The sequence below is a fragment of the Tympanuchus pallidicinctus genome, unplaced genomic scaffold (genome assembly GCF_026119805.1).
Source record: "Tympanuchus pallidicinctus isolate F22 unplaced genomic scaffold, pur_lepc_1.0 scaffold8, whole genome shotgun sequence".
In the NCBI taxonomy this organism is placed as follows: domain Eukaryota; kingdom Metazoa; phylum Chordata; class Aves; order Galliformes; family Phasianidae; genus Tympanuchus; species Tympanuchus pallidicinctus.
In genome coordinates this window covers 11,229,086-11,251,979 of record NW_026294802.1, presented here as the reverse complement: position 1 = coordinate 11,251,979, position 22,894 = coordinate 11,229,086, and the positions used below count along the sequence as shown (strand labels likewise).

At 44.2% G+C, this 22,894-nt stretch overlaps 2 protein-coding genes across 3 annotated transcripts in view; one reads left to right on the top strand and one right to left on the bottom strand.

The window, feature by feature from the left end:
* Positions 1 to 878: 878 nt before the first annotated feature.
* On the bottom strand, positions 879 to 5,101 carry ASCL4 (achaete-scute family bHLH transcription factor 4). Its single transcript, XM_052669023.1, has 2 exons — positions 4,996 to 5,101; positions 879 to 4,860 (listed from the first exon to the last, which is right to left on the bottom strand). The coding sequence occupies exon 2, from the start codon at positions 2,750 to 2,752 to the stop codon at positions 2,186 to 2,188; it is 567 nt and encodes a 188-aa protein (XP_052524983.1). The 5' UTR covers positions 2,753 to 4,860; positions 4,996 to 5,101; the 3' UTR covers positions 879 to 2,185.
* Positions 5,102 to 8,677: 3,576 nt separating this feature from the next.
* The window catches only part of PRDM4 (PR/SET domain 4), a 16,938-nt gene continuing 2,721 nt past the window's right edge, over positions 8,678 to 22,894 (top strand). Inside the window, exons 1-10 of one of the 2 annotated variants that reach the window (XM_052669015.1) lie at positions 8,678 to 8,793; positions 10,200 to 10,333; positions 10,972 to 11,157; positions 13,587 to 14,387; positions 17,123 to 17,272; positions 18,543 to 18,661; positions 19,367 to 19,452; positions 20,212 to 20,339; positions 20,866 to 21,180; positions 22,672 to 22,840. In XM_052669015.1, the coding sequence (XP_052524975.1) occupies positions 8,783 to 8,793; positions 10,200 to 10,333; positions 10,972 to 11,157; positions 13,587 to 14,387; positions 17,123 to 17,272; positions 18,543 to 18,661; positions 19,367 to 19,452; positions 20,212 to 20,339; positions 20,866 to 21,180; positions 22,672 to 22,840 (2,099 nt within the window). In that variant the 5' untranslated portion in view covers positions 8,678 to 8,782. Of the gene's footprint in view, positions 8,794 to 10,199; positions 10,334 to 10,971; positions 11,158 to 13,586; positions 14,388 to 17,122; positions 17,273 to 18,521; positions 18,662 to 19,366; positions 19,453 to 20,211; positions 20,340 to 20,865; positions 21,181 to 22,671; positions 22,841 to 22,894 lie in introns of both variants that reach the window. The other variant, XM_052669014.1, reaches the window with a different exon arrangement.

The window sequence follows — 22,894 nt, the reverse complement described above, 5'->3', positions numbered from 1 at the left end:
TTTGGATGCTTACTCTCATTAAATGTGTGTTAAGTGCTTTCTGTCTTCAAAGAGCTTTACAAAGCATCTCACAGAATTTGTCTCAGGTACACTGAATACATGTTTTTCATAGATAAGAGAGATTTGATCTCTGCTTTAAGGGAGAAATGCAACCCAGGCTTACTCACAGAGTTACCACCAGTGCAACTCCATTTCCAAAAACATCTGGAAGCACTGAAGCACAAAGAGTTTGAGTCTATTGTCAGAATCCATACTGATGCATCCAAAAATCAGTGCCTAAGCTCTAGATCCTTAGCAAGAACTTTTCAGGTAACTGTGATTAAACATTTGGGGTTTGGAAAACAGAAACAAACTAAATTAAAATTGTCAGAAAAGAGACCTGGCTACCACTTAAAGAATAAAGGACAAAGCATGTGACTGCCATTAACATCTTTGAATGAATGATCTGTCAGAAGCCACTTGGACAACATATTTAGGCTTTTTTTTTCATATCTGAGTTGAGTGCAATTTGCTTAAGTGTCTGCCTTTCAATATTATTGAGAAACACATATGTGACTTAAGAAGAAATAATTGGGTTTAGAGCTGTAGCAATAGCTCAACCCAAGTACTTCCACTGCAAGTACTTGAAAGCAGGCATTCAGTAGCTAAAAGTGTACAGAGGTCCATAGCAGTGTGCTAGAAATCAGCACAGTAACTTTATATCTAATAAATCTTGTTAGATACCAACACTATAAACCTACTAACCATCCAGATGTAAAAATCTAGGTTAAAAATTTATTTCATAGGTAGCATTTTGTGTGCATTTCCTACACATTTCCCATTTATTATCCACTGGAAAAAACTAAAACAAAACCCACAGCCTGGATGTATTGCATTTTTTATTCAAATGAAATTTATGGACACATCTGAGGTATTTAATCAGTATGCATTCTCATTTACACACAAGTATTTTTTCAGGTGTTCAGTCAGCACACTGCGAAGGAAAGACAAAATGATACAAAACCATTTCGCCAAAGTGAGGCCAAAAAAGCAGAAGTTTGGAAGGTCTTCGTGCCAGACTTATGAGTGAGAAGTTTACCTTGTATTCAGAATGGGATTCAAGCTCATAGCTAAATGTTAATTAAATCTGGCCGTGGAGAAAGGAAGATTTTTGAGCAATTTGAGGTAACATTCTCATTTTAAGCAGATATTGTCCAAAGGAAAGCTATTTCATATACTCTGAGATATCCATTTGAGAAGGTGTATTCTTTGACAAAGCAATGCAATATTCTGATCAAAAGGAGAAACACCTACACCTTCACACAGATGTAAGTTACCCCTTTTGTACATACCACTACATAACTGCTACAGGAACCTATTTCTAAGTTCTCACTGATCAAAAATACTCAGGATTACTTTGCATACAAACTCAGTTTTGAGTAAAGAAAGAAATAGGCCGGCAACATTTTTTTCAGCATCAGAAGTAAAGCTGTGCCTTTTTAGGTGCAGTTTTACAAATCTCTGCTTACCACTTTCTAGAACACTTTAGAGCGAAACTGTCACACTTACTTTTCCTGAAAATCATCCCTCCCATGATCACCAAACAGCCAGAATCCAATGCATGAGTTGCTACTTTTGCTTTAGAAGATGCCATTAAAAAAAAAATCAGCCACAAGTTTGTAAAAATACTGTCCTTTCAGAAACAGGAGCATTTCTGGGAGTGTTCGAACAATTTTAGGGAAGGATGTGTTATCTAAATCTTACCTTTCCCAGTCGAAATGTTTGTAACCCAGGATATTCCAAGTTAGCAAGCAGGAAAATAAAACTTAGAGGAAGTGGGAGAAAGGGAAGGAGGATTTCCTGAAATGGGTTTATCTGGTTTTGTTCTCTTCTTGAGTGAAAAGCAAATGAAAATAGAACAAAAGCTGAATGAGAAGTAGAATGCAAACAGTTGCTTCGGTTTTAACAATCCGAAGTTTAGTAACACATTTGGAACAACAGAAGCAAGGTCTGTGTGCTTACAGATCATCTTTAAGTTCTGTGCAGACAACACAGTTGTCCTTTGAAAGAATGAAAATACCTTTATCTTTTCTCGTAGCTGTTTTCCTTTTTCCTGGTATTCATCTTAATCTGCAGAAAAATCCCAGGGGATTTAGTTCTGGCTTTCAGAAGGTCTTGAAGGCTTCTTTCTCCGGGGGGCCAATTCCTAGCTACCCACCTCCTCGAATTCACTGTAGGGGGATGAGGCTGAGGAAGCTTTCGATTCTCCATCACTGTTGCACTCCCGCAGAGGACCGGGGCTGGGATCATCCAGGAGCTCCTTGGTGGCGAGCGTTTCCTTACTGCTAGACCCCAGGGGATAGCAGTCCAGCAAGCTCTGCAAGTGCTTGATGTAGCTTATGGCTGCTCTCAGGGTCTCCACTTTGCTGAGGCGCTTGTCAGCAAATTCCTTGGGCAGGTGCTCTCTCAGGCGTGTGTAGCCTTCGTTCACGCAGCGCACCCGCTGTCTTTCCCTCTCGTTCCTCTTCCGAATGAAGGCAGGCTCAAAGGAATAGTCATAGACACCCACGTAGCCAGGGAATGGGACGTAGGAGATGCGACCTGCATGCCCACCATAGGCTCGCTCCCAGTACGACGGGTCTAGGTGGATGGGAACCCCAAAGGGTTCTCTCAGGGGAACCCCGTGGGGACGGATGTGGCTGTTAGCCAGGGGCATTGCTCCTGAAAATGCAATCCTGTTCAACAGTCCATCATCATCTTTATTGCTGGCCATTCTTTGTCTCTTCTCACCAGTGCAAAATCAGCTCCCAAATTTGGCTTCCAAATCGTGTATCAATCCAGGCAAGAAGGAAACATTTGTACAGGTACTCTGCCCCAGGGGAGGCAATTTTCTCCTGCAGAATGTAGAAACTCAGATCGCAAAGCACTGCTGATGACTCAGGAGGTCCACTGGTGCCTGGAAATCAGCTCTAAGCTGATTTTATAGATGCAGGATGCCAGCTAATTTATAGACAGGTTTTGAGGACCATCACTCCACACTTTTAAACCTTCCTTTTTCTCTGATCTTCATATTTCAAAAGATAATAAGAGGGTTCCTGTGCATTCCTTTTCTCCCTTCTTGAAATTATGACCATAGGAGTTAACGCCAAACGTAAATAATCTTCCAGGCTCTAAACACTTCTCATGTATTGTAATCCACAATATCATTTGATATAATTGTCTCCAAAAGCGGCGTAATTTGCAAAGTTTACAGGGATCTTCAAAGTTTTGGCAGAACTCCTCCCTTTCAGGAACCGAGGATCTTCTGTCATCTGAAAACTACCCAAAGGCTTTCCACAATGAAATCCAAAAGACAACTGCAAGCTTTGTTGTTTCGGCTGCTCTGGTCTAACTGAAACAGCTCTCAAGCAGTTTGCAAACTTATATGGCACATCTCTACCTTTCTGGAGAAGCAGAGAAATCTTCAAAGGAAAGAGTGCTCTCTTGTGGTTGCAAGTCATGTCAGATCAAGAATGCATACGTGCGAACAATAAGAGGAAAACTGTTCTCTTCACCCAAAGAGAGGCTTTTTCAGGAAATATGAATTTCACAAATTGAACACAAACATCTTCAAGAAAACCTGCAACATTTTGCTCATTTCTACTCATTGCAGAGATGTTCTGGTCATCATTATAATCACCTTCCTCAGGAATGAAATACAGAGGTTATGCCCTGATTGCCCAAGTGTAGTTGTTACCAGATGCTTACATCAATGCTGGCTTTCTAGATGCATCCTCCAGAGTACTTTAACTGGGGAGCTGAAAATCTCTCTCAGCTGTCCCAGAGCTGTGCCACATCTACCAGATCGCCTGCAGCCTGCCAAGGAGAAGAGGTGGGCAGAAAGAAGACAAAGACTTTTGGCAGCACAAGGGCACCATGTGGTCATCCGTGTGCTTCCTCTAAGAAATCTGCTGTGCTAGGAGCATCTTTCCCCATTTTGTTGTTCAAAAGCCCCACAGATATAATTTTTTTTTTCCCCAGAAACACATCTGCACAGTTAACAGAATTGCCTTCTTTTTGCTACCATCTTTTCAGTGAGTTGAACATTTGGCCCAGGAGAGCAGTGAGAAAGGACAAACATGAAAAGGTACAAGCATGTGGGCTCTATTAAAACTGTTCTTTTGCTCAAAGTGAAAGTTTCCACCCTGTTTGGTCTTTCATGCCTAACAGTCTCAGAAGCGTGAGTAACTGAAACAACATCCTTTGCTCTAAGAAACACATCTGTGTCTCTGCTGAGTCAGAAACCAGCAGCAGTGATGCCAGTGCACACTTTCAAGTCAGTATCTGTGCTGGCTTACTCTGCTGCTTCAAAAAACAGTGATACAAGAGGAATCTAGATGGTAATCTTCAAAATATGATGAATGTACAGGGAGACCCTTCCAGACAGATGTAAATGAGAACAATCTTGGCCTCTGATTTATGCCAGCAGCTGGAAAAGCACCAAAATGGCTGAAACTCCAGTATCCATCCACTTTCACCTCCATCACCAGCGTTGCTGGTGATTCAAACTGAAGGTTTTCAGCATTGCCTAACAGTTAGCTGATGCCTTTCATGAGGAGTTGAGTCAAGTCACATCTAAATGCCTTTCTAAAACATCTGTTTCAGATCAAATAATCAAGAACCCTTTCTGTCTTTTTTAAAAGTGTGGAAACCGTAGAACAACATTGGCTTTTCAACATCACTTGCACTAGAAATTTTCCTGTCACAGAGTTCTCCAGTAGAAACTCCAGTAGAAATTTCCAGATCTGAATTCTGAAAATAGCACATTTGCTGTAGCACCAAGGTAGGCAAGGACTTGAAGCTTTCTTGAAGCAAGGAGGATGTTGGCCTCTGAGCAAATACCTGAAGCAGGAAAAGGACATTTGATGCTTGTCATTTTTCTATTTTTCTATTTTTCTTTGTCATAATGAGCACAAGCAAAGACCTTCCCCAGTCTCTACAACCTCTGTAGAAGCATACAAGGAAATGGCAACATACCTCCTGGGGCTCTCAGGTGCCAAAACTTTTCACAGCCCTCCATGACTTCTCCAGAAGTGCAGCTGAGTTCAAAAGGCATGGCTATGTTTCAGTTCTGTCATGCAAATACGCTGCTCTTTGCTGCCTGAGTTCTTGACCATGTTTACTATAAAAGCAAGTCACCTGCACTTCTCAAAGGGTCAGAACCACACCTGTGCTAACTAGTATAGAAAAAATAAAATAAAATTACAACCCACTGTTAGTTCCTTAAAGAAATACACGCGGGAAAAAAACCAATTCATGTAAATGTGCATTGTTAACCTGCGTAACTGAATTCATGTCAGAGTCTGCAGATTGTGTTTCTGAGCAAGAGAAGAAAACACACCACACACGCTTGCTGAATGTTGTATCTTATTGACAAATCTAATGTCATGCTCACAGGCAGGGCTTTGAACACGGGCAGGGAGCCAGCACAAGGCAATACACTCTCATGAGAGCACGAACAGGACAAGGGCACTGCATCGTGCTTGTACCAACCCACGCAGTTGAGCATAGGGACAGCAGCAGGACTGGGGCACCATAGTGTAATGAGTAGATTAAGACTCCGTGGACAATATCCTTCTAAGAAAATCCACTGTTCTTAATTCTGCTGCTGCTTCTCAAATTACTTCCCATGTCCTAAACACAAGACTCTCCAAGCTGAAAGGAAGCAGAGAGCCTGGTTTGCCTTTTGTTGGTAGAAGTCAGATATTATTCAGTGCTTTGTGGGAGAATCATCCTGCTTCAGAGCTGTTGCAAGAGGATGTTCAGGCTCTGAGTTTCTGAAAGCTGTGCTGTTTCTATTTGCAACTTAGTTGTGGTTTTAATTGCATATATCCTAATACTGTCTACAAGAATGTAATCTTTGTACAAAAGAACCCTCAGCCTGTTCACACTCCCACAAGAATCATGAATAACACTACAGAAATCCTTGCGTTACACCGTGATATCTTTGAATTACTCTGAATTACTCAAAGCAAGAGATTCTCCTTGACACCGAATCCCTCTGTGGCTGAAATGAAAGTCATCATTGGCAATACTGTAGAAACTCAAACACCAGCTGAACACGTGCATCTATTTCCCAACAGATGAGGTCTCAAGTATTTTATCTGTGAACATATTACTGAGGAGGAAGAAAACACAGTAGGAGTTGAAAAAGAAGTCCTCACCCCATTACGCATTTCTTACGTTTTATTGTACTGTAATTACACTGAACAAATGCAATTTATTGTATACTTTGTGGTTTGTCTGGGCTGTTGCAGTTTACTAGCGGATAATTTATTAAAAGATGTGAAATTAACAGTTTCTCATATTTGCTACATATCACAGAATTACAGTTATAACTGTAACTTAATAGTTCTGTTCACTGTTAATAGTTGTGTACTTTCACCTGGGTCATCTCTCTAGCTCTCTAGCTGGCAGTGAGTGCTGCATCTGACCTACCAAGGCTGCATACTGGGATTGTCACCAGGATACAGGTGGATCTGCAAAGCACTGGCAAGCCAATAAAGGCTGGAAGGATATCTGGATATTTAATATCAATCAGCCGGCCTGAGCCACTGTTGTCTGTGTGATCCCTGTACAGCGTAATTCTGCTCCCTCTGAGAAGCATCCAAGGGCATGTTAGTATCAGTAGGAGAGAACCAATGGCTATGACATGTGGCACGGTCCAGCGGGGATTTCCACTCCTGGAATTACTAAAGCACGCTAACAGTTTCTTTTTCCCTGTGATTCCATGAGCATCTCTTATTTTTCAGTATGTCTCCAGGGTATTAGTGCAGCTTGAAAAATAGCCATGTCATTTGCTCTCGTGCAGCAAGTACCATGCAAGTCAATAAACTAAGCTCTCAGGGGACATCATGCACCTGTCTTATGGAAACAACTCACATATGTTACAAATGCCATCTCTAAAAAAAATCTTCTTTTTCAGAAGAGACATTTCTGAAATGTATTTTGCTGTAATACTCTGGGCATGCAGAATACATCTCTGTAGACATAGATTAATTTCTCATCTAGTGACACTTCATAGTTTTCCTGGTTTCCTTTGATACTGGTGCATTAAGTTGGTAGTTAAACTATCACTTCTTCAAGGGTGTAAAGAGCCTACAAAAAAACCCTGGAATGTTGGAGGACCCATGCTTATCAGCAAGAGAAAACACTCTTATCTGCCTATGACTACATCCAGTCTGACTCATAGGCTCAAAGTATTACTTTCAGCTCAGATAGCGAGGATTTCAGCACCAGGATGGTCCTCCAGTAGGAATGCATTATCAAAATTGGCATCAAACTTGGGTCTTGGTGTTTCAGGGCAGAATTGAGACATATTGAGAGTAACGGTGAAGTTGTGAGGATGACAAGGGAAAATGTAAGATCTCCAGTCACAGTTTCCCTATGTTTTAGGGAGTTCAGTGTGATGAAAGAGTCTTTTGAGTTGGAGGGGTCATGCTGGAGAGGCTCTGAGCACCTGATCTAGCTGTAGGTATCCCTGTTCATTGGAGAGGAGGTGGACCAGATGGCCCTTAAGGCCATCAAACTCAAGTGATTCTGTGATTTTATGAAGTAGCGTATAAGAGGTGCCCAGCTCTCAAGACTGCTAGAGTCAAATGAGGAGCTGTTTCCACCCCAAAAAGAACTGATGGCTGCGCACAGAACTGGTATGATCTTTCCAGATTGTACATTCAGCCATTTTGGATCAAAAGGCAGCATGAAGACAAATACTTTGTGTTTCCTCCTGTGCGGACTCCCAGTCAAGGCATCTCTCATTGTGTGAGGCAACATTTACCCACGGAATGGAACACCTCCCCTATGAGGATAGGTTGGGACTGTTCAGCTTGGAGATGAGAAGGCTGTGAGGTGACCTGAGAGTGGCCTTTCAGTACGTAAAGGGGAGGTACAGGAAAGAAGGGGACAGAGTTTTCAGCAGGGTCTGTGGTGACAGAACAAGGGGAAATGGTTTCAAGATCAAAGAGGAGAGATTTAGGTTAGATATAAGGAAAAAAACTTTTACAGTGAGGGTGATGAGGCTAGGTTGCTTAGCAATGTGGTTGATGCCCCATCCCTGGAGACTTTCAAGGCAAGGCTGGATCAGGCCTTGGGCAGCCTGGTCTAGCTGTGGTGTCCCTGTTCTTTCCAGGGGAGTTGGGCTAGATGGCCTTCAGAGGTCCCTTCTAACTCTAAGGATTCTACGATTTAGGTGTCAGACACAATCCGATTGCAGAAGCACATCACAGCATTTCAGGAAACAGCTGTTCACCTCTATGCTAAGCAACTTGCTGCCTGATTTGAGCAGCAAATGTGATAAACATGCACGTGCCACAGGTGACTACACGCCAAGACATTCCTTTGTAACGCAGCCTTAGCCAAAACAGTACGTTATTTAGCCACAAATCACAACCAAACAAGGAACGGCAGCTCCGGGCCTGCTTTGTAACCGATTCAAACGCGGCCCGGCCGTTCCGAACGCGCTACCCAGCGCAGCGCCGATCCCCGTCCGCGCTCCTTGGCGGGGCCGCTTCCTGGCTGTGGCGCCCGGCGGCGGAAGCGGCCCCCGGCCCCCTCCCGCCGCCATCACCGCCGCCTCCTCCTCCGCGCTCCCCCGCCAGCGGCCGGCCCCGCGCCGCTCGGGGCCCCGCCCATGAGGCGGCGGCGGCGGCGGTTGCGGCCGGGGCAGGCGGCTGCCCGAGGGGCGGCGGCGGGTCGGGGCTGAGGGCCCCGATGCGGCTGCGGCCGCTCCGCCGCCGGGAGAGGCCCCGCCCCGCCGCCGGGCTCCATGTACCCCAGGTGAGCGGCGCTGGGGCTTAGAGGCCTGGGGAGATGCGCGGGCGGCTCGGGCCTGGCACGGGAGGGAGGAACGGGATGCCGGCCGCGCAGCGCCGCCCCGCCGGGGCCGTGGGGCAGTGGGGCCGTGGGGCCGTGGGACGGAGCGTCGCGCTGGAGCCGAGCTGAAGCGCGACGAACATTGGCAGCCCCGCGTGCGGGGTGGGAGCCGGGGCCTGCGTGAGCTGCGGCTGTTCTTCCCCGCTTCCAGGCCCGCGGTCCATCACGGTCGCGTAGCTGTGCTCGGGCGCGCTGTTCGCTGAGCCCGTGGGCGGGCGGCGGTACCGCGATGGGCAGAGCGAAGGCTCGCGGAGTTGCCCGCAGCTGGAGGCGACCACGGTGTCCCGTCGGTATCATTCGAGGACGGGTTCTGGCCACTCTTGCGGCATCACGCCCAGTGGTGTGCCCTGTGACGGCTGGCTTCTCCGCTGCCTGGGGATTTGGGTTGTTGTGCGGCCCCTGCCCTTTCTGCAGCTCTACAGCTGCATGAGTGGCTCGGGAGGTGCGGCCGCTCGGCCAGAGGTTGTGTCACCTGTGGTGCCAGTTTTCAATAAGGTGAGAACACGAACCAGTTCAGAACTAGGCTGATAAATCTCTGTAAAATGGCTATTCTGCAGACGTGGCTCTTGTCACTGTGGGCCAGGTTTGGAATTGGGGATTTTGTGTCCGTTACCGATTTTAAGCCATCTTCCCCCCTCCCCTCACCTGGTTTTAATCTTCAGATGTGAAGTACAGATGTAATGAAATACAAATTGGGTGATGTTGTCCAAGTAATTGTGACGTTCAGCTTGCAGATTGATCTGCCATTACAATACTTTATTTACAGTGGTTTCGACTGGAAGAAATGAGACTTTGTATTCTGGATCGAAGGCAAAGCGCTATGCTCTGATTTGTCTTTTTGATGTAGCTTTCTACTCTCGGTCACTGCTATCAAACGAGACTAATATATTAAGCTCTTTACAGAGAGAGTGGTGAGGTGCTGGAACAGGCTGCCCAGAGAAGCTGTGGATGCCCCATCCCAGGAGGTGTTCAAGGCCAGGTTGGATGGGGCCCTGGGCAGCCTGGTCTAGTATTGAATGGGGAGGTTGGTGGCTCTGCATGTTCCAGAAGGGTTGGAGATTCATGGTCCTTGAGGTCAATTCCAACCCCGGCCATTCTATGATTTTGTAATATGGCCATGGCATGATCACAGTGTGAGTGGCAGATGTATTTTATGCTTTGCTTTCTAAGACAGACTTTTTATGTGTCAGTACCTGGTTTGAGTTTGTGTTTATTCAGCCCTTCTTCCACACGGTGCAGTCAGTACTCGAGAATGCTCTTGTTTCTGGTTCTCTTTTTTTGACCTCATCTCTCTGTTCCCTGTCCTCTAGAATGAATGAAATGAACTTGAGTCCTGTAGGGATGGACCAGCTGACCTCGTCCTCTGTCGGCAATGCCCTGCCTGTCTCAGGGAGTCACCTGGGATTGGCAGCATCACCCACTCACAACGCCATACCAGCACCAGGTAATGGGAAATGCTCCTATTAAGGGTATTGCAGCTGATACTCTTCATTTTATTGTCTTGTGAAAGTTCATAACTGGGTAAGCAGTGTCATGTCTTTTGCAAGTAATAGAACTGTGAAAAGATAGACCATAACCCAATTGCTTATGTGGGAAGACAAGAGGGATGTGTACTTACTAGGCTTATACCTTAGTGAAGGTCTCATTTAGTTCCAGTGGGGTTTTTTATATTGTGGATGGGTGTGTGACTGCAGAGTCCTTTGAAATATGACCTGTCACTGTCACTGCAAATCTGCCTTCGTTTCAGTCCATCTTTACTCTGATGAAAATATTTTTTCATCCATCAAGCAAAACTATTTTCCTAGGTGTTCATTCAGGGGACTGCACAGACACAAGTCCATTACAATTGCAAAGTAGATTCAAATCTTACTTGGTGTGTTCAAAGGAATATCTAACCACGTGCAGACATATCCCTCAGTGCTGTGATAACTGTGATCCTTTCTTTGAAGCCCGTCACCTTATGCTGACAGCACCATGTTTTACTTCCACAGTGAGCTGAGGAATTAGTAACCCCTTTGTTAACTTGTTTGTCCATAAGCTCCTGTAGTTTCATTGAATTTAAATGGGCATTTTCTTTCACAGGTTTGCCGGTTGCAATTCCAAACTTGGGCCCCTCCTTGAGTTCCTTGCCCTCTGCTCTGTCTCTGATGCTCCCAATGGGTATTGGGGATCGAGGAGTGATGTGTGGTATACCAGAGAGAAACTACACCCTACCTCCACCGCCATACCCTCACCTGGAGAGCAGCTACTTCAGACACATTCTACCTGGTGAGTGGTCTGCTGCTGATGGGTGGAAACAAAGAGAAATTTTTTTTAAGAGCCCCTTGGTTTCTGTTCTGAAGCAACTGAAACATTTTGCAGAACTTAAGTTTTCTTGTGGTCTGATGTGTCGTTTACAGAGCTTCACTTTCAGATCTCTGTTGTTGTATGTGTATACATGTATATGAAGAGAATTGTAGGAGATAAGCTACTCAAACTTATTGATAGATGATATTAGATATAGATATTAGGAGGAAGTTTTTCATACAGAGGGTGGTGAGGCACTGGAACAGGTTGCTCAAGGAGGCTGTGGATGCCCCATCCCTGGAGGCATTCAAGGCCAGGCTGGATGTGGCTCTGGGCAGCCTGGTCTGCTGGTTGGCGACCCTGCACATAGCAGGGGGTTGAAACTAGATGATCATTGTGGTCCTTTTCAACCCAGGCCATTCTATGATTCTAAACTGAATCTCTTACTGCTCCTGCTTTAAGATCAGAATGCAAGGAATACCTTGTTTTGATGTCATATATCTTGGTAGAGTTTGAAAACTGCTGCTGTCTTGTTGTTGCTGTTTTTCTGTAGTCTTAAGTAGCACTTGATATGTGTGTAAAATGGTTACAGTACTTCAGTGCTCAAAAGGAGCAAGCCAGCAGTTAAGGAGTATAGTCTGTTTTCCCCCCCCTTTAGTCCACGGTGTAGTTTTTTCTTCATTTTTGTTCATAGTTGGTTGCCAAATATATTGATATCTATCTTGAATCCCTCTTAGCATGCATACTAGAGTAAAAATGTAGAATTTTATATGTTACTATATCAGGACGTGGAAAACTGAGCTGTAAAATGTAGACCTTGTTTTGTTTTGTAGCTAAGATTGACAGGGTGGCAGGGGTTAGATAAACTTCAAGGTCACCCTGTGGGTGTTGTTGGTTCAGCCTTGCATGAGGAAAAGAAATACAGCAGCCCAGATCTAGTCCAGCTACCTGACAGCTCATGTCTGGATTTGTCAGCTGCTTAGTAGTAACCTTCCCTGCTGCATTTACATGCCTGCCATTTTGTGGGCAAAGAGTAGAGGAGAAGGCAGTGGATCTGAGGGCAAGAGGTATTTGTCATCCTTCTGAGCTGGTAGAATTCATGCAGAAATGTGGGGTTTTTGTTTTTTTTTTTTGTTTTGTTTTTTTTTTCTTTAGCTTTTTTTTTTTTTTCCCCTAGCTTACTTGATGTTTAGTCTGATGTTTTATAGAGCTCTTCTGTCAGTCATCTTACTGCCTTCAAGAATCCTCCTTGTTTGGGCAACAGGGCAGCATCACTTGTAGAAGTGTTTGATGCAGCTGATCAAATTAGCCACCCATTTACCACTAATTTCTTCACTTAGCCATTTCTGGGGGGTTGTGTTGCAGAAAGAGTAACCATAATTTCATGCTTACAATACCGGATGTGTTGGAATGGAAAATTTTTACAGTACAAATGGCTCATAGGGTTCAAGGCCAAAAAGAAGCGTGCTAACTGTGATCTTGCAGAATCTGCAAAATCTTTTTCTGTCTACACTGGAGGCACTGTTTACTTGATTGTGCCAACGAATTTCCTCCAAAGATTTTTTCAGCTCTGACTAACTGAAGAAGTGGATGCTATGTAAATATAGTAATTTCTTCAGTGTTTCTTCGTATCTTAAATCTGGAGGTTATTTGCTGTTTAGGAGCTTTCCTGAACTACCAGAAAAGATGTCAGAGTTTCTAATTTAAATTTAACCAGTCTATCGTTTATAAGGAGAAACAGCATAGTTCCTTTCTAAGGAAAAAGAGAGGGTGATGCAAGATACTTTTGAGAGACATTAGTCTTTCAGAAATGCAGTTGATGAGCTCTGAGATGGAGGGAGGTGTAATTAGTGATAGAGCAAGGAAGTAGTTACTGTTACAGTTTATATACTTGAGCTGAAAAGGATGTATCTTGGGGAACTGTTTCTACTTCTAGCAAAGATGAACCAGGGTTTAATCAAATATTAGATTCCACTGGAAATCCTTCATTGCTTCTGGGCTGGTTCTTAAGAATGAAAAACTATGCCTAAAATGCAAAGAGCCTTTTCTGATTCGATCAGTATGCTGAGGAGTCTAGACTAAATGTTGGCAGAAACGTGGCTCTTTGAACAGCTAGGAGACAAATGACTAGAGTTTAACAGATAAGCAGAGACTTTGTTGAGTGGAAGTTCTGTCTTTTTTTGTTGTCAAAAGATACTCTGGCAAGAAGTGTCAGGCTGGCATACGTTTATGAGGCAGGTTTTTAACTGGGCATAATATAAAGAGTGTGTCTCCTTGTATTGGCAGGAGCTGAGCCAGAACACACTGGTAGGGATTTAGTTTTAATGTACTACACTGCAGTGATGGGGTATTTTTGCTTAAGATTTGAGAACTGATGACGTCTTACCTCTTCTCCCTTCTCTTTCTACCAGGTATCTTATCTTATTTGGCTGACAGACCTCCGCCTCAGTACATCCATCCCAACACTATAAATGTTGATAGCAATCCAGCATTGTCAGTGCCCAGCAATCCCTCAGCCCTGGACCCCTACCAGCCCAGTGGAACCGTGGGGCTGGAACCAGGGATCGTGCCCATGGACTCCCGCGCAGTCAATGCGCACGGTGCTCAAAACATGCATCCTAGCGACAGCCACGAGGTAGCTCTGGATAGTACAATCACTATGGAGAGTGTTTCGAGGGTAACCAGCCCCATCTCTACGGATGGGATGACAGAGGAGCTTACAATGGACGACGTAGCCAGGGATCATTCGCAGATCCCAAATGGCTCCCGGAGCCATGAACCTTTGGCCGTAGACACGGTGGGAAGCAACTTGACGCCAGACGCAGTGGGGCACGGCGGTGTCATCCCCATTCACAGCAGCACTTTGGAACTCCCTGTCCCTGTCGTCATGGAGCCCGACCACATCGCTGGGCGGGTGGCAGGGATGTCGGACAGCACACTAAATGACTCCATTCATACCGTGGCCATGAGCACCAACTCTGTGAGCGTGGCACTCTCTACCTCACACAACCTCGCTTCCCTGGACTCGGTAGCCTTGCACGAAGTGGGCCTCAGCCTCGAGCCAGTGGCGGTGTCTTCCATAAATCAGGAAGTAGCCATGGGGCCGGGTCACGTGGATGTGTCCGCAGACAATCTTGCCTTCGTACCGTCCTCTCTGCAAATGGAAGACTCCAATTCAAACAAGGAGAACATGGCAACCTTGTTTACCATATGTGAGTGTGCATTTGCTGCTTTCTTTGGGCGGGAGTTGTTTTGCAGTTGTCGGGAGGGATAACCTAACTCTTGTCGTCAGTCTTATGGATTTCTGATGCAAGAAATATAGCTGTTTAACAAGTCCTCAGAAATTGGAATATTGACGGGGTAGACTAACCTCCAAACAGTAGACACAGTAGAGTGTTATAGCATTGTTCTCTTTGTATCACTTTCCCCTGCTCCCTTGAGGTTGGAAGTTTAGCTCTTTACGATCATGCCTTTTGTGGGTACGCTGATGCTGTCCTTTGCAAATGATATCTTGTTTTACTCTTGTTTCTCAAAGTCACGTAACAAATGACTCATTTTTCTCTGCTTAAAGAAGAAAACCAACAATACGAGCTGTCCATTTCACCGACTGGTCTAGCTGTTGAGTTTGATGTTGTGTCATTTCATAAAATTATTATTGAACTTCAAACAGTCACTGTGGAATTGTTCTCAACAGGATCTATTGGAAAAAAAGAGCAGGAAGAGGGAGGGAAATTTTTAATATTTCTAATTATTCTCATCAAAGGACCGCAGTACACAAGTTAGTTGCTCTTGTAGGAAAAGAGAAGCAGCGGATGTTGCACTCTCTTACTCCTCTCATAGTTACAGGAGTTGTGTTTGAGAACTGTCAAGTTCTCATTCCTGGGGATGCAGAGTTGAACTTCTACTTGCAACCTACGTGGCTTCCTGCCCCTGAAGTGTAAGGCCAGTGGTGTTTATGTTCAGTTCTGTCAGCTGTGGTAGCATTGCTGACCACCACTTTTGCACATGAACTGGACTTGCAGCTGCTTGTCTTCTGACAAGATTTGCTTGCAGAAAATGTTTAAGGAATTGAAAGAAATAGTGTTTGATCAGCAATGGGAGAGGTGCAGTTTAATGTGTAGTCTCCCGAGTCTAGGCAGGTACTTGAATTAAAATTTTTGTTCTGTGTAATAAGCTCTGACTTAAAATCAGATGGCTCTAGGCCGTAACAAAGCTGCAACTCCTAGATGAGAAGTTCTGCCATTGATGCACTCAGGATTTCCTGCTAATGTCTGTTGCCTGTTGAAGACAAAATGATCAAAATACCGTCATACACAACGTGCTTTTGATGAAGTCACTTATTTACACTGATGAGAATCTTGTTATCACTCCTGAGACCTAAGCTGTTTCCCAGCTGATGTTCCTCATTGATAGGATGTTACAGTGGATACTGCATGCTATGTGATTTATATTTCAAATCACACGAATCTTTGGCTTGGGAAGGTTTGTGTTGTAACTTGTTCTTTTATAGCTTTTCCTAAATAAAACATGGCTTTGTGTCCAGGCAAGTGACAGTAAGGAAGAAGAATTGTATCAGAACCTCTTGATGGTTTTTCATCACTGAGAAGGCAGAAAAAAAAAGTTTTTCCGAAAACTTTTTACACTGTTCCAAAGCAGGAAGAAAAAGGTGTGCATTTGCTACAGTCCAAATTGGTTGTGAAATGAAGAACTTCTTTAAAATCAGAGGTGCTTGGTAGGCAAGGCTTAAGAGCTAGTATTAGAAATAGTATTTCTTGTTACTTGGGTCGGGTGTAGCCGCTGTACTCTTATATGTTGTCTGCATACATGAAGTAATTCTATATAAGCTCTGCTTGATGGTATTCTGAGTGCCTTACTGGCTGTAACTGTATAGTTGCTCAAACTGTACTTTGTACAGAATCAGATTCTGGTATGCTCACATCTCTCTCCAAAAACCTCTTCTGAAGACTTAATAATGGACCTGTTGTTTATGCGTACTGAAGACCACTTCTGTGATAAGGTGTTTTAAACAACTGCCCTTGAGCTGTCAAGGGACTGAAGAAGGTCTTTGTGGAGATCTGACTTTATCAGCTGAGGACCTTTATTTAGAAGATAAGTGATTTATCAGGAGTGTGTTTACTGAGGTTGCTCCATTTGTGGAGAATTAAAGTGACATCCTTTTTTGAGGTGAGAGCATTTTATGATGTGTTTTTGCCCAAAGTTACTGGACTAAGGACTTACAGCGCTTTGCTTTTTGGCACTGTGTGTGCCAGGTGATGGACTGGGAAGGGGGTGATGCTGACTCTTCTTGGACACTTGATTTGTTCCATTCAGTAGCATCTTGTAAAGGTGTACTCTGTGAGTGTATTGCAGTGGATCCTTCAAAAGAAACAGTGCACTGTCTGAATTTAAGCAGCAATAAGGGCGTTTGTGGGTTCAAAAACAGAAAAACAGAAAAAAGAGGAAGAAAACCTTACCGTCCCTGTATATGAATATCCTTGAGGTTCTCCATGCCATAAAATTCTTGTGCTCCTGGTAAATCCAAAAACCATGTTCAGTCAGAAAGCTTGCGGCTTGGCTTTTCCTACCTTCCATTAGAGGTTATGTCACTTGTGATCAGAGTGAATGTGGCTTTTCTCCCATGAGCCTTACTGCCAGCTCTGGGGAAAACACCCTCAGTTTTGCTGTAGTTCGGTGAAGAGGAAGGCAGGTGGGGATCAGCATGTTTGATCTGAATTTGATAGGAACAGTGATATGTATGTTGGTGCCCACCTGACCGTAATAAAATTGCACACACTATTCTGAACAAAAGCTCCCAAAGCTGCTGAGTTAAACAAGATAGAAGCAGCCTTTGGCAGAAGCTGATCTATAACATATTGACAGGGAGCTGGTTGCAGTTCAGTGGCTGTTGCATCCTTTTAATGCCTGCTGTCCTTTCCTCTCTCTGCAGGGTGCACGCTGTGTGACAAGGCGTATCCATCAGACTGCCCTGACCATGGACCTGTCACCTTTGTCCCAGACACCCCAATAGAGAGCCGAGCCAGGCTTTCTCTCCCTAAGCAGCTTGTCCTACGGCAGTCTCTCATGGGAGCTGAAGTGGGTAAGAATCAGATTACTGTGTACTTCTGTGCGGTAGTTTAAAATATGCTCACTGCCTGAAATGCAAAACTGTGGGGATTTGAATGTGGGGAAAAAAACACTGCAAGAGAGAAGTGGTTCCCTCTTCTATAATCACCCTGGCTTCTTTTGTTTTTGAATGTGCAAGAACTTCTTGTGCCTGGTTACTTTTTAGACTTCAGCTGGACTGTAGGGGTGCTGCCACACAGTATTACTGTAACATTTGATAAGGTCAAGTGCCAGCAAGGTATGATGTTTATTTTTATCATGTGCTAAATCTCCTGGGCACAGGGCTGATAAGAAAAAAAACACAGCAATTGCAGCTTGGGGGAAGATAACAGGTAGAAATAATGGAAGATATTTCTGCCTGCTTGTTTATCAGCTTTGTTTGCTACCTTTGGGTCTTCTGGATGCTCTCATTGGAGAATTGATCAAAAGTGCCTCTTCTTTTTTTCCCCCCCCCCGCCTTCCTCCCTTCATCTACATTGGGCACATAGACTGACCTTGTCATTGGATGTGGACCTTGTAACAGTATTACACACCATTGTCTCCTGGAAATCGAAGAATACAGTGTAATACTCTAAGGATCTGAAGGCTAAAGAAGAATGTGATTATTGGCTTGCTTAGTGTTACTGCTTGTTGAGAGTAGATTACATCTGTTGTGGTTTTTTTGTTGTTTTTTTTTTTTTTTAAGCTCCACTAGTTTCCAGTTTATTCCTGAAAGCTGTTCAGTGTATTCATGTAGATCTCTCTCTATATAAATGTTTAATAATAAATAATGTACATGCAGGAATCCCTCTGCCCATGACAGAAATACAGCTGCCTCTGGGGAGAAATGCAGAAGCTGCTTAACAATGCCCAGCAACAATTCTGGAAATTCCTGGGGATTAGGTAGGCGAAATGTAGTTACTGAAACTAGTATTTTCTGCTTCTGCAGAAAGTGCCACGAAAACTTTAATTGGTACAAGTGGCGAGGATCTTAGTTTTGTAGCTTACTAAAAAGTAACTGACTTGCTTTTGGCAAACACATGAAGATTTGCAATTGTAACAAAGCGGCTCCCAGTAGTGTCATGTGGTGGCGGTGGTTCTTGTCTCTGCATTAGGTGTGCTCTACATGTGAAATAGAAGCTTTGATGATCTTATGCCTAGATATTACCCTCGGAGCATTATCTCCTAAATCTCCCACTTTTCTGTTAAGCGTTCTTAGTTGTTTAAATCATTGATTTCTGCAGATGTTGGTCTTCTACTGATAGGTGTGTGGACACGAGAAACCATTCCTGTAAGAACTTGTTTTGGACCTCTGATTGGGCAGCAGAGCCATTCTCTGGAGGTGGCTGACTGGACAGACAAAGCAGCTAGTCACATCTGGAAGGTCAGTGGGTGCCCGACGTGCCTTTCTCTGATGAAAGACACCACATGACACAGCAGCTTGTGCATTATCATCCTTGCCAAAACCTGAAACTGATGCAGTTTGATTGCTTAACACTTAGTATCAGCATATCACAGCTCTGTGTCATGTAGTATTCTGACAACGGAGCTTCTTTTAATGCCTTTGTGGTTTCCCGTATTTATGTGAAGTGCCAACAGAGATTGTACGTTCCTAGGCAGCACTTGTTTGTTTTGTATTGTTGTTTATTGAAAGTTTACACTGGCAATAAATCATTTGTTGTAGGAAAGCTGCTTCAAAGGTTTCTTTCCCACATCATTTCATACTGAGAAAATAAAATTGATCTTTATAAATAAAGCAGGTATTGTTTGCCCAGACAGCATTACTTACAAGATTTGGCTTGTAAGAAAAATAACCAGATGCATTTCTGCTGGGAGCTGAAGGTGATGAGTGAGAAGGATGCTGATAAATAATTTTTCTAGTCTCCTGGATAGCAGAGATGCCAAGATTTCTGTGTGAAGGGGAAATAAGGAATAAAAACAGGGCTGTGGCCTTGACAGCGGCAATAGAGACCTCCTGGCATGCTCTAGGTAAACAATCCTCTCTGAGAGAAAGAAGCTCTTTCACTGTGTTGTTTGCTGTGTTTTATCCTAAGATTGCCTTTGTGTTTTTGTTTTTGTTTTCTGATAGATCTATCACAATGGTGTCCTAGAGTTCTGCATCATTACAACTGATGAAACTGAATGTAACTGGATGATGTTTGTACGCAAAGCCAGGTGAGAGCCATCTCTACCATGCTAAGTGTCTTTGGAATCTGGGCTTATAGGAGGCTGTGCTGGAGATGACTCAGCCTGTCGTGCTGGCTACCCAGATAGGTCATGAACTCAGGATCAGGGGACCCACAGGAAGCATCTGGGCATCTTGGAATGGGTGAAGAACAGTGAAACAAAGTACCCAATGGAGAGTGTTCTGGGGAAGCCAATACATATGCTGTAGTAAAACCTGGTTCTAATGCTTTAAACCAGATTCTTTTCTATATTAGTTTGCTGTGTATTAGCTTGTATTAGTCATCCCATTCCTTTTGGATATATTTGTGAAGGCAGTGATGATTTATTTATTTATTTTCATGGAATCATAGAATGGCTTGGGTTGGAAGGGACCTTAAAGCCCACCCAATTCCAGCCCCCTACCATGGGCAGAGTTGCTACCCACCAGCTCAGGCTGCTCATGGCTCCATCCAGCCTGGCCTGGAACACTTCCTTAGGAATGGCTCCTTGTTTAAGCAACCTGATCCAGTTCTTCACCACTCTCTGAATAAATAGTATCCTCCTAACATCTACTCTACAAATGACTGAAGTAACAGACATTTTGGTTTGTTTGTTTTTGTTTGTTTTGTTTGTTTTTTTAATGTGCTGGCAAGCACTGAGGTTCCCTTATTACTTATTTATAGGAGTTTCCTTTTTATGTATTTTTATTTTTTTTTTCTGAATATCCCTGGAGCACTTTTTTTTTCATAACTCTCCATGTTGCTGTAGGAACCGGGAAGAGCAGAATCTGGTGGCTTATCCTCACGATGGAAAAATTTACTTTTGCACCTCTCGGGACATCCCACCTGAGCACGAGCTTTTCTTTTATTACAGTCGGGATTACGCACGGCAGCTTGGTAAGAAAGAACTCGCCTTCATTGGCTTTGCAGGGACTACCCAGCATGAATTCCTTTTAGTGCCACCTCTGGGTACTGTGACTTGGGAGTGCTTAATGTTCCTTGTCAGCAGTGTGCATTACAGTTTCTATTTCATTACAAAGGGAGTACCATCGCTTAAAAGAAATGTTTAATTATCTAATTCCACTGGTCAGGAGCACAAGATTGGAGCTTTGTAGAAAAAGGGCTGATTTTCTTCTCTTTATCTATCCAATGTTAAGAGTATCTCGTTCACTGAAAGGTTTTCCTGCTCTCCCCCACCTTTAGTTGTGTTAATTTAGATTTAGTGGTGCTCCAACCCATCCAAAACTTGCCCTCTAAAGGAGTGCAAATGGCCTGTATAGAAAAAGCTGGAAAGCAAACATGGGAGCTGGAGTGAAAACCTCTTCAGCTGGTTTTACTACCATGAAGTGCTAATGTGGATCGTGTTCATTGTCCAATTAGGCCTGGCTGTGCCTCACTGAAAGCGATGTTTTTGTGCCCAAAGGTGTCCCTGAACATCCGGACGTGCACATCTGCCACTGTGGAAAGGAATGTGCTTCCTATGCGGACTTCAAGGCCCATTTGAGCAGCCATATTCACAGCCATCTCCCCAGTCAGGGCCACAGCAGCAGCCACGGGCCAGGCCACGGCAAGGAAAGGAAGTGGAAGTGCTCCATGTGCCCCCAGGCTTTTATCTCCCCTTCCAAGCTCCACGTCCACTTCATGGGGCACATGGGCATGAAGCCACACAAGTGCGATTTCTGTAGCAAAGCTTTCAGTGATCCCAGCAACTTACGCACGCACCTCAAGATACACACAGGTGAGGGCTGGAGACTTCAAGGGTATCCTCTGAAGGGGAAACACTGAGGCAAGACCTGTTCTCTGATCTCTGGGTCAGCTCGCAAAGTATGGCTCGTGTCCCTAAAGCCGAGCTCTTGCCCCCTTTCTGTAAGATCAGCAGCATCCTGAGTGTGGGTAGGAATGATCTTTGGTCTGTGCTGAGCCCAGCTAATGGCCAGGCATCACTGAAGAGTGCTGACTGGTGTGGGATAGGACTGAGATGGATTCAGTGCTTGTAGGACGGTATTTAGCCCTGTGTTCTGCCTGATTGTGCCGTGCTTAAAAGAGCATTTGATGAGCTGCAGTACATTACAGTTGGGAAGAACCGTGAGGCTTCGTTTGCAAGACAGAAACTCCTTGTTCCTTCACAGCAGCTCTGCTGTTGGCAGCTATGATAGAACAAGTGTTCCCTTCTGCTTATGAGGAAAAAAGCCAACTGGGTTTAAAAGCTTGTACTGTGGACAGTTGCCCACTTAAATGTGGGGCTGAGATGTTTCCCCTCATTGTTACTCATTTTTCATTGGAAGCAAATGGCACAAGACTGAAATTGGTGACGATGGGGTCAGACTGAAGTGGGTAAGATTCAGCTATTTCACTCATCAAAACTCACCAAGTCTGAACGTGCTGATGGCCTCTGTGTGCATTTGGATATCACTAGGGCCTTTGGATGTAAAGGAAGAATTGCTAGAAGATTAATGAATGAAAAAAGAGAAAAATAAAAAGGGAAATTTTTCAGCTCTGTAGGAAGATGACAGGGAGTAAGAAAGTGTGTTTAACTCAGGGTGAGGAGAGGGGAGAGGATGTAGATAAGTACAGTCCAGCAAGAGGTAGTATGGATATTTTTGCCTGTTTTTTCAGTATGGTTGAAATATCAACTCAAGAGAGAAGTAGAGAAGGGAATGCACTGATGTGCAGTAACTAGGTGGTTGCTATTAAAAAGGAGATACCATTATTTTTGCTCAAGAATTTATGTTGGATAACCCTCCTCTTCTTTGCTGGAAAATTTCCTAGCATATTCATTCAGGCTTTAATGGCTCATCCAGGGAGATGGGGTTGGTGTAGACAAGCAGTGGAAAGAGAGTTCTGCAGGAAAGACTGAATGGGTGCAAGCACTGCAAGAACAGGATTATGTTTAATAGAAGGGACCAAGTGCAGTGCCCCACTCCACATGAAGGGTTCATTGCTTGGAAACAGTAGCATGAAGTGCTGTTTTTGACTTGAGGTGGGAAGTGAAATACAACGGGAATGATGAAGTAAAGTCAGGTGCCTATTTTGCATAGCTAAATAGAGATTGTAACTGGTGAGGTCTGAAAGATGCACAGTCTGAAAGAACTGCAGGAGGGAAAATAAGCTTTGTTCATAAAGAATCTGCCTTTCTTCAGGGTAAAACTTTTGTTCTTCAGGAGTGGTTGGGATTGTTTGCTTACTTCCTCTCGGCACGCTGACTGTGGATATACGTGTGTAATTGTAGGTCAGAAGAATTATCGGTGTACCCTCTGTGACAAATCGTTCACCCAGAAGGCTCACTTGGAATCACACATGGTCATCCACACCGGGGAGAAGAATCTGAAGTGTGATTACTGCGAAAAGCTGTTCATGCGGAGGCAGGACCTCAAGCAGCACGTACTTACCCACACACAGTAAGTGAGCTCTGGGGATGTGCTGGGCTGCAGTCAGTAATGTAGCTTAACGGC